Source organism: Meleagris gallopavo, chromosome Z (genome assembly GCF_000146605.3).
Source record: "Meleagris gallopavo isolate NT-WF06-2002-E0010 breed Aviagen turkey brand Nicholas breeding stock chromosome Z, Turkey_5.1, whole genome shotgun sequence".
Lineage (NCBI taxonomy): Eukaryota > Metazoa > Chordata > Aves > Galliformes > Phasianidae > Meleagris > Meleagris gallopavo.
This window is the reverse complement of record NC_015041.2, coordinates 57,418,860-57,435,814: the sequence shown is the minus strand read 5'-3', so window position 1 is coordinate 57,435,814 and position 16,955 is coordinate 57,418,860. Positions and strand designations below refer to the sequence as shown.

At 39.9% G+C, this 16,955-nt stretch overlaps 2 protein-coding genes across 6 annotated transcripts; both read left to right on the top strand.

Annotated features, from left to right (window-relative positions):
• Nucleotides 1–7: 7 nt before the first annotated feature.
• AK6 (adenylate kinase 6) lies at nt 8–2,496 on the top strand. Of its 2 annotated transcripts, XM_010726107.3 has the most exons (5): nt 8–91; nt 859–951; nt 1,240–1,298; nt 1,396–1,541; nt 1,690–2,496. In XM_010726107.3, exons 1-5 carry the CDS (start codon nt 40–42, stop codon nt 1,877–1,879), a joined length of 540 nt encoding a protein of 179 aa, XP_010724409.1. In that variant the 5' UTR covers nt 8–39; the 3' UTR covers nt 1,880–2,496. The 2 variants fall into 2 exon arrangements, with proteins under 2 accessions (XP_010724409.1, XP_031413228.1); XM_031557368.1 differs by lacking the exon at nt 859–951 and having other exon boundaries at nt 13–91.
• Nucleotides 2,497–4,293: 1,797 nt separating this feature from the next.
• On the top strand, nt 4,294–16,955 carry CCDC125 (coiled-coil domain containing 125). Of its 4 annotated transcripts, XM_010726108.3 has the most exons (12): nt 4,294–4,851; nt 4,947–5,316; nt 6,720–6,778; nt 7,708–7,794; nt 8,675–8,752; nt 9,460–9,545; nt 11,652–11,734; nt 12,338–12,453; nt 13,071–13,178; nt 14,311–14,482; nt 15,918–16,051; nt 16,591–16,955. In XM_010726108.3, the coding sequence occupies exons 2-12, from the start codon at nt 5,049–5,051 to the stop codon at nt 16,927–16,929; spliced, it is 1,530 nt and encodes a 509-aa protein (XP_010724410.1). In that variant the 5' UTR covers nt 4,294–4,851; nt 4,947–5,048; the 3' UTR covers nt 16,930–16,955. The 4 variants fall into 4 exon arrangements, with proteins under 4 accessions (XP_010724410.1, XP_010724411.1, XP_019466177.1 ...); XM_010726109.3 differs by lacking the exon at nt 7,708–7,794; XM_019610632.2 differs by lacking the exon at nt 13,071–13,178.

The following is a 16,955-nucleotide window of genomic DNA, read 5'->3' as shown; positions in this document are numbered from 1 at the left end:
CGTCATCGCCGTGCGACGGCAGTAGCGCAGGACCCCCGCATGTGTTTCCTGGGTGACGGCAGCATGCGGTGCCCCAACATCTTGCTGACAGGTGAGCGACGGGCTGGGCCAAGACGGGCCTGGATGGGCTGCATTTCTGTGTTCACCCACAGCGCGGACCCGGAGCACGTCCGGGCCGCGTGGCGGTAGGGAGAGAGAAAATGGCGGGGCCGCGTGTGCTTCTTTCGCCGCTCGACCCTGTGAGGTGGCAGACTGCTGTCAGGGCAGGAGAGTGGGTTTGTCTTTTCTCCCGTCCCACTCAGAGTCACACCTGTGCAAGAAATGAGGAAGGGGAATCAACTCTTTGAAAGGGTTGACAACTGCAGGACAAGGGGAAATGGTTTTACGTTGAGGGAGGAAAGATTTAGGTTGGATGTCAGGGGGAAGTTCTTTACAGAGAGAGTGGTGAGGTGCTGGAACAGCTGCCCAGAGAGGCCGTGGATGCCCCGTCCCTGGAAGTGTTCAAGACTAGGTTGGATGGGGCGCTGGGCAGCCTGGTTTAGTCTTAAATGGGGAGGTTGGTAGCCCTGCCTTTGACAAGGGGGCTGGAGATTCATGATCTTAGAGGTCCCTTCCAACCCTGGCCATTCTGTGGTTCTGTGAAATGAGAATTTTCTTTGTTTGCTGTTGTTTAGTTTAGCGCTCCAGGTGTGCTGGACATCTGCTTTTTATTCTCATGTACCTTTTTGCCCCTTTTCTTGTACGAATTCACTGGTGTTCGCTAAAGAAATCTTCCTCCTTGGCTCCACTCCTGGTAGAAGATTGCCTGAACAGCTATCTGCCTGCTTCTGACTGCTCTACGTGGGCATTTGTCTTTAGGTACCCCCGGTGTTGGTAAAAGCACCCTCGGCAAAGAACTTGCATTGAGGACGGGGCTGACCTACATCAGCGTGGGTGACCTGGCAAAAGAAGGTGGGCTGTGTTACCAGGACAGTGCTGGGATTCTGTGACATTCCCTGCATGTGTTATAGAGCAAACCAAAATGTGACAGAGTTCCCTGAATTGAAATATTTTGGGTGGGATTTGTTAAAGAGACCCTCTGCAACTATAACTTACATCGCATTAGTTAATAAATATAAATTTGTAAATGAAGGGCTCCGTGCTACCTTTTGCTGACATTTAGCCGAAGCAAACATAACTGTGAATATTTTTAATAACTCCTGTTATCTCACAAACATGCACAAATCATTTTTGTTACAGAAGAGCTGTATGAGGGTTTCGACGAGGAGTATGAATGCCCAATTTTGGATGAAGACAGAGTAAGTTCAGTTTCAAAAAGTAGTATCTTTGTATTTGTTTCAACCATCTGTGATTTCATGTGGATGTACACTTCTCTCTGTTTGTTTGTTTTTGTAGGTAATTGATGAACTAGAAGGCAAAATGTGTGAGGGTGGAGTTATTGTTGATTACCACGGCTGTGATTTTTTCCCTGAACACTGGTTTCATATAGTGTTTGTACTTCGTGCAGACAACTCACTTCTATATGATAGGCTTGAAAGCAGGTATGTGAGGAGAGTAATTAAATAAATTGATACTGTTTAATCTTCATCAGAATTTTTTTCTAAGCAGTAAGATACTAATTTCGTATAAAAAGTTTTATAGTTTTGTATATGTGAGGCTGGCTCTCAGTGTTGTTCTTATTTTTTTTAGGGGCTACAAAGGGAAAAAGCTACAAGACAATATTCAGTGTGAAATTTTTCAGACTCTTTATGAGGAAGCTATATTGTCATACAGAAAGGAAATTGTACACCAATTACCCAGCAACACTCCTGAAGACCTAGAGAGAAATTTGGATCAGATCGTGCAATGGGTTGAGCAATGGACAAAGGACAACAACTGACAACTGGTGAAAAAGCAACTGTTCTGATTTTGATTGGGATTGACTTAATTTTCTTCTTTTCAACTTCACGTGCTGCCCTGCACTGCAGATTGCAAATTATAGAATGGTTTGGTTTGGAAGGGACTTACCTAGTACAGTGCTGTTCAGTAACCAGCTACCTGTTGGGTCCCTCCATCTCAGCCATCACCAGTGGTCTCTCTTTTGATTAGTGTTCTCATCAGCACTTCAGGATTCTCAGGATAAAATATTTCCTGACTGATTTCTAACTCTGTAATCTGGTAAAGGGTTCCAGACCTAGCTTCTGTTTATCAGCTGATTTAGCCAGACTCAAAAATTCTGGTTTGTTTTCTGAGACTAAGTCATGATCTATCTCTTGTTCTTTTTCTTCTAATTTAGACTGCAAAACTTCTTCCTGATCTAATTTGTCTGCCGGTGCCACATGAAGTTCTAACTGCTATTACATTCAGCAGTTAACAGGCTCTGTATGCTTTTCATTTATTCCTGCAAGGATTTAACCATTTCATCACTAGTTTATTTAATAAAATGTGTCTCTGGGCTGTCACCAGTGCTCGTCCCAACAAAGTTTGCACTGTGGCTTTTCTTTTTTCTGGCTGTAATTTTTGATCTTTTGCAAGTGTTGTGATTCTTTCTGCTATAGCTTTGGCATTGTGCCAGTTGTTCTGAGCCCAAACCATTCTTAGTGGGGAAGGGCAAACACTGTACCTTTTCAGCTTTTCAGTAATGGGAGAAGTCAAACACCAGTGTTTCCTGGGCAACTGTGCTTGCCACTGCTCATATCTTCCCCAGTGTATAGCCTTCCTGGCATATAGCTGAGAGATTGCTTCGCAAGACTTCCCACCCACAGTATCAAGTATCTTCCAGCTTAGAGCTTTGCTGACATAGTTAGCAGGATTCCTTCGTTTTGGAAGGTCTGAAGGCTATCTCTCAGCTACATGACAGCCTGCTATGGGCAGGGTTGCCCCTCAGCAGATCAGGCTGCTCAGGGCCCCATCCTTCCTGACCTTGAACACCTCCAGGGATGGAGGATCCACAATTTCTCTGAGCAGCCTGTCCCAGGGCTTCACCACCTTCTGGGTGAAAAATTGCTTCCTAACATGTAGCCTAAATTTTTCCTCTTTTAGTTTAAAGCCATTCTTTTTGTCCTATTACTATTAGACCATGTAAAAAACAATCCCCCTCCTGCTTTTATAAAGCACCTTTCAGGTAATGGAAGCTTGCAGTGAGACATCCCTGGAGCCTTCATGCTAAACAAGCCCGATTTTCTCAACCTTTTTTCATAATAGAGATGTTCCAGCCCCTCTGATCACATGGCCCTGTTCTGGACCCACTCCAACAGCTCCAAAACAAATCTTTCTGTGCTGTCGCCCCAGGCTTGGACACAGTGCTTCAGATAGGGCCTCACAAAACCAGAGCAGAGAGGGACAATCCCTTCCTTTTTCCTGCTGCCACCCATCTGTTGATGCAGCCCAGGATACAGTTGACCTTCTGGGCCTCAAAGGTACACTGCTGGCTCAAGTCCAACTTTTTATTTACCAGGATCCCAAAGTCCTCCTCTGCAGGGCTGCTTACAGTGAGTTCTTCCAGTCTTTACCTATGTCTGGGAATGCTGTGATACAAGTGCAATACCTTGCACTTTGCCTTGCTGATTCATGTGGGCCCATTTCTGATCCCTCTGGATGGTGTCCCTCCCTTCCATTGTGTCAGCTGCACTGGTCAGCTTAGTGAAATCATCAAACTTACTGGGGGTATACTCAGTCCCACTGTCAATGTCATTGATAAAGATGTTAGAAATACCAGTCCCAAGATGAACCCCCAAGGGACACCACTTGTCACAGACCTTCATCTAGACATAGAGCTGTTCACACAACCCTCTGGCTGTGACCATCCAGTCAATTATTTATCACCCAGTAGTCCAACCTTCACATTCCTATGTCCAGTTTGAAGATAAGAAAGTGTTGTGTGATCATGACAAAAGCCCTGCACAAGTCCAGGCTGACTATATCAGTTGCCTTTGTCCACTGATGCTGTCAGGCTACCATAGAAGGCCACCAGACTGGTCAGACAGGATCCGCCCTTGGTGAAGCCATGCTGGCTGTCTCACATTACCTCCTACATGTGCTTCAATGTAGCTTCCAGGAGGGTCTGTTCCATGATCTCTCCCAGCACCGAGGCTAGAACAGGATGCTGAGGTTCACAAGAAACTGGGATCTGATCCAAACTGGCTATGGGTGTCCTGTACTGTATAATGACATGGAGAACAATAAAACTGGGGAGAGTTGGCTGAGGGGTTGCTGCTGCTTGGGAATTCTCTGGATGTCAGTGGCTGGTGAGGAATTGTACTGTGTGTCACATGTTCTGTATATTGTGGGGTTTTAAAATCATTCATTATCCTAATATTAAACTGTAGCTCAGCCCCCCACAAGTGCTACCTTTTTTTTTTCCCCAACACTATTCCTCCTTCTCACAGTGGGTGGAGTGAGTGAACAGCTTCGTAATGCTTAACTGCCCGCTGCTTTAGTAACAGCAGCCACTGCTGCATCTCTCCCTGGTATGGTACAATAAATCACATTTGTAATTCTTGCCTGATAAATTAAAATCAACTTCCCAGTAGTTTGTTATGATTGCAAACTTGAAGAAAAAAAAAAATCGAAACGGTCAAGCTGTAATGTTTTGGAACAGCCTCTGAAGCAGCACGGGAGAGACAACTGACAGTGGAGGCAAAACTAAGCGGTGAATGAAACCGCCCTCCGTCCCGCAGCGCCGCCGGGGCGGAGCAGGCGGCGAGCCCGCCCCGGAGCAGAGGAAAGGCCGTGCCTGCCGTGCGCCCGGTCCGGTCTCCGCGCCTCGAAAGAGGAAGGGCGGCGGGGGAACGGTGAGGCGCGGCTGCCGGCTTCTCCCTGGTGAAGGGGTCTGACTGCCTTGATTGCAGACAGCACCTGGAGGCTGGACAGGTAGCTGGGAACGGGCTTACGCGGAGAACTGCAGGTTTTTCGCTGAATGTTGCTTTGCCGATTTAAGTAAGGAGCTCTGTTTTTTTTTTTTCTAGGTGGAATACCTGTTTTTTGTTAGGGGCGGTGTTCGCACGGCTAGAAAGTGAAGTGCGCTCCACTGAAAAAGAAAAGAAAACAAAAAACAGGTGGAGGGTAAGATGGAGGAAGCAGAAGAGGATGACATGGTATGTGGAGACTTGGGGAACGGACTTGGGAGAAGACCTGGAGGTGTTTATGAAGGGGAAAAGTTACAAAACTATTCACTCAGATCTAAGAAGGTATCTGTGAAGGCTTACAACACTCTCTCATCAATAAAGGGAGTGGAAGAAAATGATGCTACCTCTCTTCCCTGTTCCAAAAGAAACAGCTTTCATGATGGATCATCCAAGAAGCCTCTTTCTAGTTTGACTCGACAAAGTAGCTGTGGTAAGGCTAATCTGGAGTTCACTGTTCATCAGGAGAAGAATTCCTGGCAAGACAGCACTGGGGCTACTCCTCAAGGCATCACCAAAATTAGATTCAGCTGTTTGCCAAAGCCCTCAGAAGCTGTGAAGAATTCCATGTGCATGTGCCTCACATGCTTCTTGGGATCCAGTGCTTCTTGGGATTGAGGGCAAAGCCTTCAGGTCTTCTGTCAGTGCAGCTGGCATTGCCAAAAGTGCAAGAAGTGCTCTGCCTGTTGGAGGCAGCCACATAGTCGCTGCATCTGAGTCTTCCTCTGCAAATGCTAACAGAAAAATTGCCTTGCAGTCAGTCAGGCCATGGCTCTTCTTGGTATAAAATTGTCCTTGTTAGTATTTGGTATTGACTTTGAAAGAGAAGTCCTGTGGTAGAGGACAATATCATTGTTCTCTAAATGAGTACATTGCATTGATTTGTTTGGGCTCCTCCTTTAAATATATGTTCCCAGAGACCGCATCTGCGGTTTAGGGCTAAATATTCAAACTCCTGTTTGCTGTTTAGCTGGAATTTGTGAGCTGGCGTTGTTTAAGAAGTCAGTTTTAGAATCTACACATCTCTGTTATCTCCGTGTTGGCATTGAGGTTTTATCTGAAGACAACACTACTGTGAACAAAATCAAATACAGGAAGGAATGTTCTTCATACTTTAGCTTCTTTACCTTACATTTTTAGCCACTATTTGTATTTTGTCTGAAGTATTTCCATGTAACTTGCTTGTTTCTCTCCTTTACGATAAGTCTGAACTATCTTTAATATATGCTAAGCCATGTAATTATTCTTTCTTGGTTTCAGCAGTGTCAGTGAGAGGATGCTGCAACTGCAGTGTAATGCTGGTTGGTTTCACTGTTCTCCTGCCGCTGCTCTCTGTGATGCTGTCTTGGCTGTAGGTCATTCACACAGCAAACATGACTAAGTCCCACATGAACCCAGCTGATTTAGCAGGAGGCTGCATGTTAATGTATTTCTCTAATACTTAGTTGAAGAAAAAATGATGCCAGCAGGAACTGCTTGGTTATACAAATGTTGACTCTTGCTAGATTGCGTTGGGTAGAGTTGATGAAAAGTTGCAATTCAAAATGAATCTAAAAAGTGAAATTATTTTTGGAGTCAAGATGTCCTTTTTAAATTAAATTTTATTTTTAAATAGAAAGTTAAAACTTAAAATTTCCCTTCATGACTGTCTTTTTTTCCAGTTTTGCTTCTTTAACTGTGAAATAATGTTTCTGTTTATGTATTTCTTAGGTTTGCTTATTAGCCCCAGAAGTTAGGAAAAAAAAAACAGCATAGGGATGAAAACTATCCCTATGTTTCCCGTTTTCAGGTTAAAGTAAATTTTCATGTTTTCACTGTCTCCTCTAAATCTTACAGAATCCAGTAGTGAGATGTCAAATGAGGAACTAAAGCAACAGCTTCGAGAAGCCCTAGAGGTTAGTAGTGCTACTACGAGCGCTATCCTTAAAATCTGCATTTCAATTTAATGTGTCACAGCACAGTGTTATTTCAGCAGAAGACATCTGTATGTTCAGAATCTTGTATGAATGTGGGTTCTTGAAACTGGAGCACGACTTGGAAGTCTCATTACATTTTATGCCAGAAAATCAGAGTGTGAGATGCAGCTTATCCTCTGACTTTCCATGGAAAAAAATATTTTTAAAGATCTAGAGAATGTTAGAGGAATTATGCTCCTTTTCTAGCACTTTTTTTTTTTTTTTTAACTCCTTATTAGACCCTGAAAATCAGAATAGTCTTGGGACTTTTAATCTTGCTTTCATCAAAATAAGAAGTAACCTTACTGATTTTCAATCAGACAAAAGTAACAAATTGGCACTGCCCACAAATACAACTCCAGCATCAACTGGAAGCAACAGAACAGGAAGAACCGTAGCAAAGTGTCTTGGGAGGCCAGAGATGAACAGTCAAAACCTACATAGTTGTGAAGGAAAGATAACTATTGAAAGCAGTGAATTTTTGCCTACTCACCTATTTTCACCTAGAAAAATGCTTCCTTCTGAAGGGAGGAATGTTGCTCACTTCGTGTAAGTGCTCTAGACCTGTGCTGATATATGCAACTTTATTAGCAAGGCAAAACTACAGTATATAGTGGCTTATTTTGTTCTGTTCTCCAAATATACTGGAGGAAAACAGAATGGATAGTAACAAGTATTCTTTAATGATTTGGCACTGGCATGCACTGTTAACATTTCTTCATCACAAGCAAACTGTAAGTAGAGAAAGAATCATAGAGAATAAAGATTAGATTTTTTTGAGGTGAACAAATTTACACTGCTGTTGTAGTCAAGGTTTTAACAAGATTATATTGGCTTTTAGTCAGTGTATCTACTTTATTTTGCTTTAGGAAATTGAAATGTTGAAAGTTGAGCTTGAAGCTGCTCAAAGAAAACTTGAAGGAAAAGATGAAGCCCTAAAAATTCTGCAGAGCATGGTAGGAGTTGTTCAGAGATCATTTGCTTACTTACTGGTAAAGGAAGGAAGCAAAATCTTTCTCCCACTCTTCCTTGTCAAGCCTCCCAAACCTTGTAGTCCTTCTAAGGCTATAATTTAAATTGTTGAGTCAGCAAATTTATCCAGACTTGGCTCTTACACTTTACTACTTTTTCTGCTTTTCCCATTTGATTGCACTTTTTAAATATTTATTTCAAAGATAATATGGCCCTTTTCTAACTTCTGCAGGATATACTGTGAAAACACAGTTATTTAAGAAGACTTCACTGTTTTAGCAAATTCACAGAATTTTATCTTTGAGGATCCTTGAAAGACTTAGGAAATGCTCTCTTTTTTGCAGTTCTTTAAATTAGTGATTTTTCCAGTGATGGAGATTCTGCTGCAAAGCAGAGATACTTTCAGTTAATTAGTCCATCTAAGCATTAAACACTGCATCAGTCTTTTGTGCATGGGTTGTAATATTTTAATGTTGTTGATGTTGAAATTAACTGCCTACTTGCATAATCCATTTATAGTTCTGCAGTTTCCACCCTCAGACATTTGTAATAAGTCACATCTGGATTGAGTTATAGGTATTTTGTAACCAAATTTTCTGAGAGTTGATATTGTGGAAAATCCTTAAAGATACAATCTTTTTATAAATAATGCTGTATTTTTTTTTTCAGTAAAAGAAACTAGGTGATCGAAACACAAGCTTGTTATGCAACATAGCTATTTCACTTCTTGAAATTAGACTGAGTTGCTAGTATCTAATACATGCTTCTGGTTAACCGAGAGCACGAGTCTTGCACTGATGTAAAACTGAACATTGGGATCTACTTAATTAAGTAACATTTGATTGATCTTTGCTTTTTCTGCAGGCAGTGTTTAGTAAAGCCACTAGTCATACAAAAGCAATGCTTGAAAAAACAGAGGAAGAAAAGAGAACTTTAGAAAAGGTAAGAGTGCAGTTTTCTTTCATACCTGCACAAAATCACAGATGTTCATTGCTATTTATAAGAGTGGTCACACTGTTTATTTGAATCAATACCAATCAATACCGAAGTTTTGGCCTTTTTTTTTTTTTTTTCCTAAAGTGATCTTATTCCTTTCTAGAAGGGAAAATGTCATTCTGTTACTCTTTTCCCACTACACTGCATACTAATACATTATACCTGAAAGATATTAGAGTTCTGTAGTTTTAATTGCTCTCTGTTGTGAGTTTTACAGTTGTTTATATTGAGTTGTTCTATTTCTTAGTTAGCATGGAACTTCCAAAACAAGCCTAAGGAATGACTATCCAATGTTAATAGGGAAAAAGAGGAGTAAGAAAAAGAAGGTGTTGAGCTTCATTAAACTGTGTTTTGTTTCTCTTGTTATGTGCCCTTTCCACAGAATAGTAAGGAAAGAGGGAAATGTGACTGCATGAGTTTCCTGTTGTAATAAGCCACTGCAAGCATTGTTGCATTCAGCAGAGTCTGGAACCTGCAGATTAATAATGCACTAAATCATTGTTATCTGCTGCTAAATTTATTTAAAACAACATAGATTGTCATGGTAGGAATTTCGATCTCTGTCAATGCCAAATATAACACCAGCAGTTGCATTTCTTCCTTTCATTGTGAGAATTGTAATGAATTGCTGCTGCCTTCTTTTGCCTCTGCAGGAAATTAATATTTTGCAATGGGAAATTGAATTTGATCAGGATAGATTTAAAAACATAGAAGACACGTGGACAGAAAAATATGACAGGTATTTAATTTATGCTGCATTTCTTTATCCTTCTTTTTCTCCCCTTTTCAGTGCTTTCCTAATTTCCTTCCTGATTTGAGAAGATTAATCTAAATTTCATGCTTGTCAGATTTTTATTTTTCAATTACAACCACTACAGTTAATAAGCCTCTAATTCTTTAGTTGGGTGGCTTTGCTAGTGAGTTTTCATTTTCATTCTTATACTTTATTGTGTTAGCCAGCAGGAGCCAGAGTGTCCTTATTTACTTTAAATGTAAATGAGGTATGGAAAGTAATAGTATTTGCTTGCATGTGGAAATATCATTTTCAGGTTAATCATTGCTTTACTTCCTTGCATTGTAGATATGAGCCTAAGTACGGGTAAAACTGAATGCTTTTGGGAGAGGCTGATGAAATGGTTCTTTGTTTAATTAAGACTTATTCAGAAAGGAAAGAAGGTGTAGTTATGCAGGCAGTAGAAGCCAAGGCACTACACTAATGATTCAATTGCAAACATGGAAAGCATAAATAGCAGTCTAATTTATTTAAAGTATAACAGTATCTCTGGCATCTGCGCTTTAGAGTTACAATTATTGTAGTGGAGTTTCTTATTTAAAAGTTTCCAAATTTGAATCAAGGAATATACCAAAAAGATTTTGAAACTATTCATTTACAAGGAAGATTTGCTAAGATATTGTATCTCTTTCATCTCTTAACTGAGTTAAAATGCCAAGGAATAACTTTTTGAAATCTGTTAGGAAGGTACGAAGTGTTGGGAGCAACAAAACTACAGCTAATGGTTGGAAGCTAGAGGTGAAAGCTTCGGGAAAGCCACAAGGTGTGGGTAAAGACAGCTTTGCAAAAACATATTCCAGTATCCAATACACTCAGATGAGAAGAATATTTATTTCCCCTTCTTCATTCAAACAAAATATTTCAAATTATTATTCAGCTTTAAAAAAAATGTTGCAGGATGCTGCAATTACAGGCAGCTGAAGAGAGTGATACACCAAAAAATGTATTGCTTTAACACTTAGGAATTTAGATTACCACTTTTCAATAAGGAAATATATAAAGGAATATATTCTACTCTCTGATGTGCTCTCAGTTTGCTACTCTCAGAATAGTATCAAGATACAGGAAGTTTACTTTCTAAAATGAAGACATGAGCCACATTGTCATATGTCCAGTTACAGTTTCCTCTTTTCAAGGAAGCAAAAGGTTGCTCAGCAAGTGTTTCAGAGTTTTACAGTTACAATTTTTATAAAGTTTCTAACAGCAGTACTTAAACTTATCTCCTGTTAAACTCTAAAGCTAGAGGCACTGTGTACTTCCATGTGAATTATTGTCTTATTACTATTTTTTTTTACACTCACTTAAGCACACATGGGCACATTTAAATTGATAGCATAAGGGAGTGGTTTTACTAAAAGGGCCAGCCTGTTTGAACAGTGTGTTATCAGGATTGCAAAGAAACCTCCACATAAATGCAGAGATTCTTACTGTTGCTCCCTGCAGAGAGAGCTTGCAGCTTGAATGACCAGGAGCAACTCTACAGAATCTGGTGTTACGTGGTCTCATTTCTGTGCCCTGGAGGTTCAGTGCCCACCAGACCAGCCCTAGGCAGATTTGCTCCCACAGTGTACTGTGGTCACCAGCCCCTGCATTATTCAGAATATTTGGTTGATTTCATTTGTTTGCCCAGATGAAGTTCATTAGTCTTTAAAAGGAATCCCCCATCGAAAACTGCTAGCTATGTAAAAGGTCCTTCCATCTTTATTTCAGAAGGCTAGTTATGAGCAGTTGCAGGATTTTTATTGGACTCTCACTAGCAGATTCAGATCTGGTAACACATTGCTTATTATTGGTACAAATATTATTAGGGGAAAAAATCAGGAACTTTTGCATTAAAAAATCCACAGGTGAGGAAACTGCTGATGTGTGCGTAATATCGAAGTAACACTCAACTTTTTTTCAGGCTTTTTTTCTATCTTTTTAAATCTAATTTTAATTTGCAGAAATATTAGATACAATGTTTAAACAGGCTAATGTCTTTTTTCTTCCATTTGATTGCACATTTTAAATATTTATTTCAAAGATAATACGGCCCTTTTCTAACTTCTGCAGGATATACTGTGAAAACACAGCTCTTAAGGAAGCACTGAAACTGAGAACAGAAGAAGTTAAAACTCTTAAATCTGAAAATGCAAGTAAGATGCCAGCAGCTCCTCCTCTTAATGTATTGCTTTCTGGAATAATTCAGGAGTTAGCTATGAATGAAAGTTTCTGTCAGGACAAGTCTCTTTTTATTGGCAGCTGGTATTAGTGGATATTCAGAACCCACTTTAAATAGACTGGTAGTATTTGTTATTCTAGTCGCATTGTCACTTGAAAAGGAAGAAAACAAAAAAAACTGACAGGACAAGTCAATGAAGAAATAGACCTCACCGCCTTAGGGGACTCTGGATGTAGAAGGGAACAACCTTCTGCATCTGTTAATGTTCTGTAGGAAGGGAGCAGCAGGCCAGCAAGGCACAGGATGTCTGTGCTACAATTAAAATCAGCACTACAGAGGCATACTCTGTAAATCTCTTGCATCCAGAGGCATCTCTGTAAATGGATCATCACATCCAGGAAAACACACAAGGAAAAGCAACTGGGATCTGAGTTTCCAAATCTACATAGTCTCACATTATCATACCTGATACTTACACTATAGAACTGTTTTGGTTGTTTTTTTGGCTGTAGTTGAACTCAGAAATTAAGAAATCAGAAGAACAAACTTTAAATTATTGTCCTCATTTATTTCACAGTCTTGAATCAGCAGCTCTTAGAATTTCTTGCAATGCTTGATGTGAACAAACAGAAGATTGTTCAGGAGAACATGTCCATGAATAAAAGAGACATCACAGATATTACAGGTCTTGAAGTAAGTATGAAGTCTGTTTTTTGAAATTGCTGATGACCTTGTGTTCCACATTGTCATCTGGAAATCCATATTCTTTATGATATAAAAGCAGGCTGCATAATGTGATGTATTTACTAATTTTTCTGGAAGTGCTCAGTCTGGAAAGATTACAGTGTAAGACTTTATTTCTTTGCTTCAGCTTCAGAGTAAAAGCTAGAGAGGAGCAATGTCTGCAGGAGTATGTTTACATGCAGACTTACTGGAATGCAGTTGTGGTTCTTCCTATGTCGTACAAGCACACTACTTCTACTGCCTTGATTTTCTTGAGTATTTCCATATAGGTAACTGCTGAGTAGAAAACTTAAAGCCTTTGTGGTGCTGAATTCAGATTAGTTAACTGGCATAATTAGTATCACAAAAGTACTGTGTTAGGACTAGACATGAAATTAGTGCTGAAAAATAGACATCACGTGTGTCATTGTTAATGAAAAAAACTGATGTCCAAATCTTTGTAGCCTAATTTTCCTAACTCCTACACTCCCTCTGCACCTTCAGGATGTTTTTGCTAGTCACTTGGCATTTCTTGGATTGCATTCCATATGCAGATATGTAACTGCTGGTTTGTTTTGGATTTTAAGCTGGCAGTTCTTGGAGCCTGCACTTGCAATTCTTCTGTGGGGCAGCCTTGTCCCTGTGCTAAAATGGCAGCTGTCACTCGAAAGCAAATTCTTCATCTCAAGCAAGAGGTAATGCTATTTGATTTAGGTATGAGCAAGGAGTGAATACAAGAGAACAAATTTGTACAAAAACAAGTACAGCCATAAACACTCTCCAATGGCTTGCACAAATTGGTGTGTTTTATAACAAGAATGCATCTCAGAAATAATGTTTGTTTGTGATGTCCTAATTGTTGCTGATGTAAAAATGTTTTGCTAGTAAAAAAAAAAATCTTTCTTGTTCTATTTCATTCTACTGACATTTTTTATTATGATAATACGCACACTCAAAATGCATACACTCTGTAAATATTTACACAATGTGAGCATGAACTGCCACTGAAAAAGAAATTGCTCCTTTTCCCTTCTTTCCTGGCACTGTAGGGGTGTTCCACCCCTTTCCACCCCTCCTTTGTGTTGGCATTAGCACTGAGCTGACCTTGCTAAAAATGATGTATTTATATCACACTTAATACAACAAAATGTTTTCAAGCCCATAAAGTCTCTAATTTAGTAAATATATAATTTTAGATAGAAGATTTTTTTCTTTTCATTAGTGTTTTGGCCTGCAAATGTGGTAACCTTTTTCACAGTCCTAATGCAGAAGTCCCCCTGACATGCTGATTTTGAAAATAGGTGGAATAGAATAGAATAGGTTCACTTCCATCAGAAAGGGTCTTCCAAATATTGAGTCCAACTGTCACTATTTTGGAACTGACCATAATTAAAATTCATCAATAAAAACAGTGTCTGAATGCATCTTAGACAGGCATAAGGCAGCAACCACCTCTCTAGAGCTATCACATCTCTTTTGTACCAGGGTTATGATACCTGATAGAAATACTGTTCTTTTGCTGGCTGGCAGCATAGCCAATGCAGTGGATAGGTGGTGTTAGTTGCAGGCACAAAAAAGGATTTAAATACATACTTCAAAATATATTTCTTTATGTAGCAAGAAATCCACTGTTCTGTTTCTACTTCCCTAAGTGGAATCAATCCATTTGACGTGCACAGGGCTGCCTTAGGAACTGCTATGGTGACTTGGTAACATGAAAGTGCTGAACTGTGCTAATGGCTTCAATCTGTCTCAATTTAAATTTTAAACCTGCTATTGCTTCCAAACTGCTTAACATACTGTAAATTTTCTCTTAATTAAAACCAGATTGAACTTCTGATGAAGAGTAAAGATGAAGCTTATATAATGGCAGATGCCTTCAGAATTGCATTTGAGCAGCAGTTAATGCACAGGAAGGACCAAGCTCTGAGGCTTGCAGAAGTGATAAAGATTAAAAAGGAAACAAAATTTATAAACTGGAGGCGACTGAAAGAGGATGGTAACTGTATCTATAATGGTGGACTAGAAAAAAAGTCAGCTGATGGACATGGGCAGATATTTTTATTGCATCAGATGTGCGGTTGTGGTCTAATGGCTAATAGATTTCTGAAGAGTTCAGAAAAAAGGAACAAATTTATGTCAAAACTGTACGTACCGTAAGAAACGCAGCTGGTAGATCACAAACTTCTACCAGAAGTTTCTTATGTAGAATGTGCATGTATAAGTGGATTATTACAGTGTCATTATATAAAAATGACCATAGAATTGATGATACTAATCCTGCTTTTAGTGTAGCCTTTTTTTAATTATATGCTCATGAGCTGTATTATGCTAGAATAAATAATATGTTATCCAGATTAACAATAACATGTAGATATTAAAGATGTTAGAAAAACACCACAACAGCACAATAAACTAGCATCTGGAAAGGTTAGCTTGGCTATTTAAGATGCTATCAACCATTCCGTTTTTATTTTTTCAATGAAGCCTGTATCAGGAAGGATAAAGGCAAAAACTGAGCTTTTACTGGAATACTACTTTTTTCTGTGTGTGGTTTTTTTTGTTTTTTTTTTTTACTACTTCAATTTTTCATTATTTGTGTTGGCATTAATATTTATTCTTCTACTACTACTCAACATGATCATATACAATCCCTCTGGAAAAGAGAAAGACTTTTCATTATCCTTTTCTTGGTTGAGAAAAAAAACTAATGAGAATTGTTTAAGTGCTTATGTCATGGTCAAAACCATAGCAAAAGTGAGAAATAGAATGTACTTCAAAATGTGTTTCTGCTAGCCATTGATCTGTGGATCCTCTGGATTCCTTGGACATCTCCAGGGAATCATATTAAAACAGGATATATCTGCAATATCTGTTTCCCTTTTGTCAGTATCACTATTTCACAGATCATAGAATCAACAGAATGGTTTGGGTTGGAAGGGACCTTAAAACTCACCCAGCTCCACCTCTTGCAGTGAGCTGGTTGCTTCCCACCAGGTGAGGCTGCCCAGGGCCCTGTCCAGCCTAGCCCTGAGTGTCTTGCGTGTTCTAAGCTCCATGTTTTGATACAAGCATTTCATCATTTTTATATATTTTAATCTTTTGATAAATCCTACAGACTGAACTTATAAGGCTACCAGATGCTTAAAAACACATTGCCATGAATTGTTATTTAGCCAGAGGCAAGATATATATAATAATTTTTATTTTCAATTTGCTCATATATCTGATAAAAGGTCTAGGTAGCTTTTAAGTGATGACAAGAGTGGTGCTGCATATTAATAACCTGCCCTAAGATGTACAGTAGAAGCTGTAGCCTGCAGTGCCCTTCTAAGAACATTGCTCAGAGTTCAGTTGGATGCACATTCATTTTATCCAAAAACAGTTTTTCTTTGAAGTATTTCCACCATTCTCACACTTTCTGTTGTTCATAGGGTCTGTCAAGCTACAAGGGAACAAGAACAGTCTGGGACAGAAATTATCAGGCCTGCTCTCCTCAGATGCTGACAGCAGGAAAGTTGAAGAACTAGACAACCCTCATGAAATCTTGAAGATGTTAATAGATTTGGTTAGTATTACTTCTTAAACTAGACTCTGGGAGAACAAACTGAGCTGCAGAGTTTTTATTAATAAAAGAACAAGGTAAAAATGAGACAAGGAATCTTGTGTGGATACACATTTGCACGTACCTGTGGAAAAGCAGCTTCCTATGCCAGCATCACTACTGCTGTTAAGTGGTCTGGACTGACAAGCTACTGTCATTTTTGGTTGCTGCCAAACTCTGGGTTTGCCACCATGCCTAAGGAGCTTTGACATCATTCTGACATTGTTTTTCTGATCTTTTCATATGCTGGACATGGTGATTCTCATGGCTCCCTTCCAATGCGAAATGCTCTATCATTTACGTTTACATTTACAAGGAACGTTTGGATTTTGTATTTTGTGTTGAGGGGACATGGATTAGAGAGTACTATTGGTGATAGGTGGATGGTTGGACTGGATCTTGAAGGTCTTTTCCAACCTTGGTGATGGTGTGATTTTGTGATACGTGGACTCCCTTGCTCTCAGCTGACAGCTTCTTTCTTCTCTTTCTGTGGCCAACTGCAGGTAAATGACAAAGAGGAGGCTCTGGCTCACCAGAGGAAGGTCAGCTACATGCTAGCTCGTGCAATGGAGCTGAAGGAGGCGGCACAGCAGACGGAAGGCCAGCCTCCCACTGGGCACGGAGGCAAAGCCGTGCAGCCCTGTGGGCCAGCAGCACTGGGACCAGCCTGCTGCTGTGACCTGGCTTCTCCGAGCAGCCTTTCCTCAGCTTCCAGTGGAAACGGGTTCCAGAACTTGGTTAGACAGCTTCGAAAATCACACTCCTGGCCTCGTGAGGCTGCGCCTCACGAGGAAAGCGATCCGTGTGGGAAAGCATGCGAAACTGTGGTGATCTCGATTTAAGCCGGAATAAATTTTTTTTTTCAAGG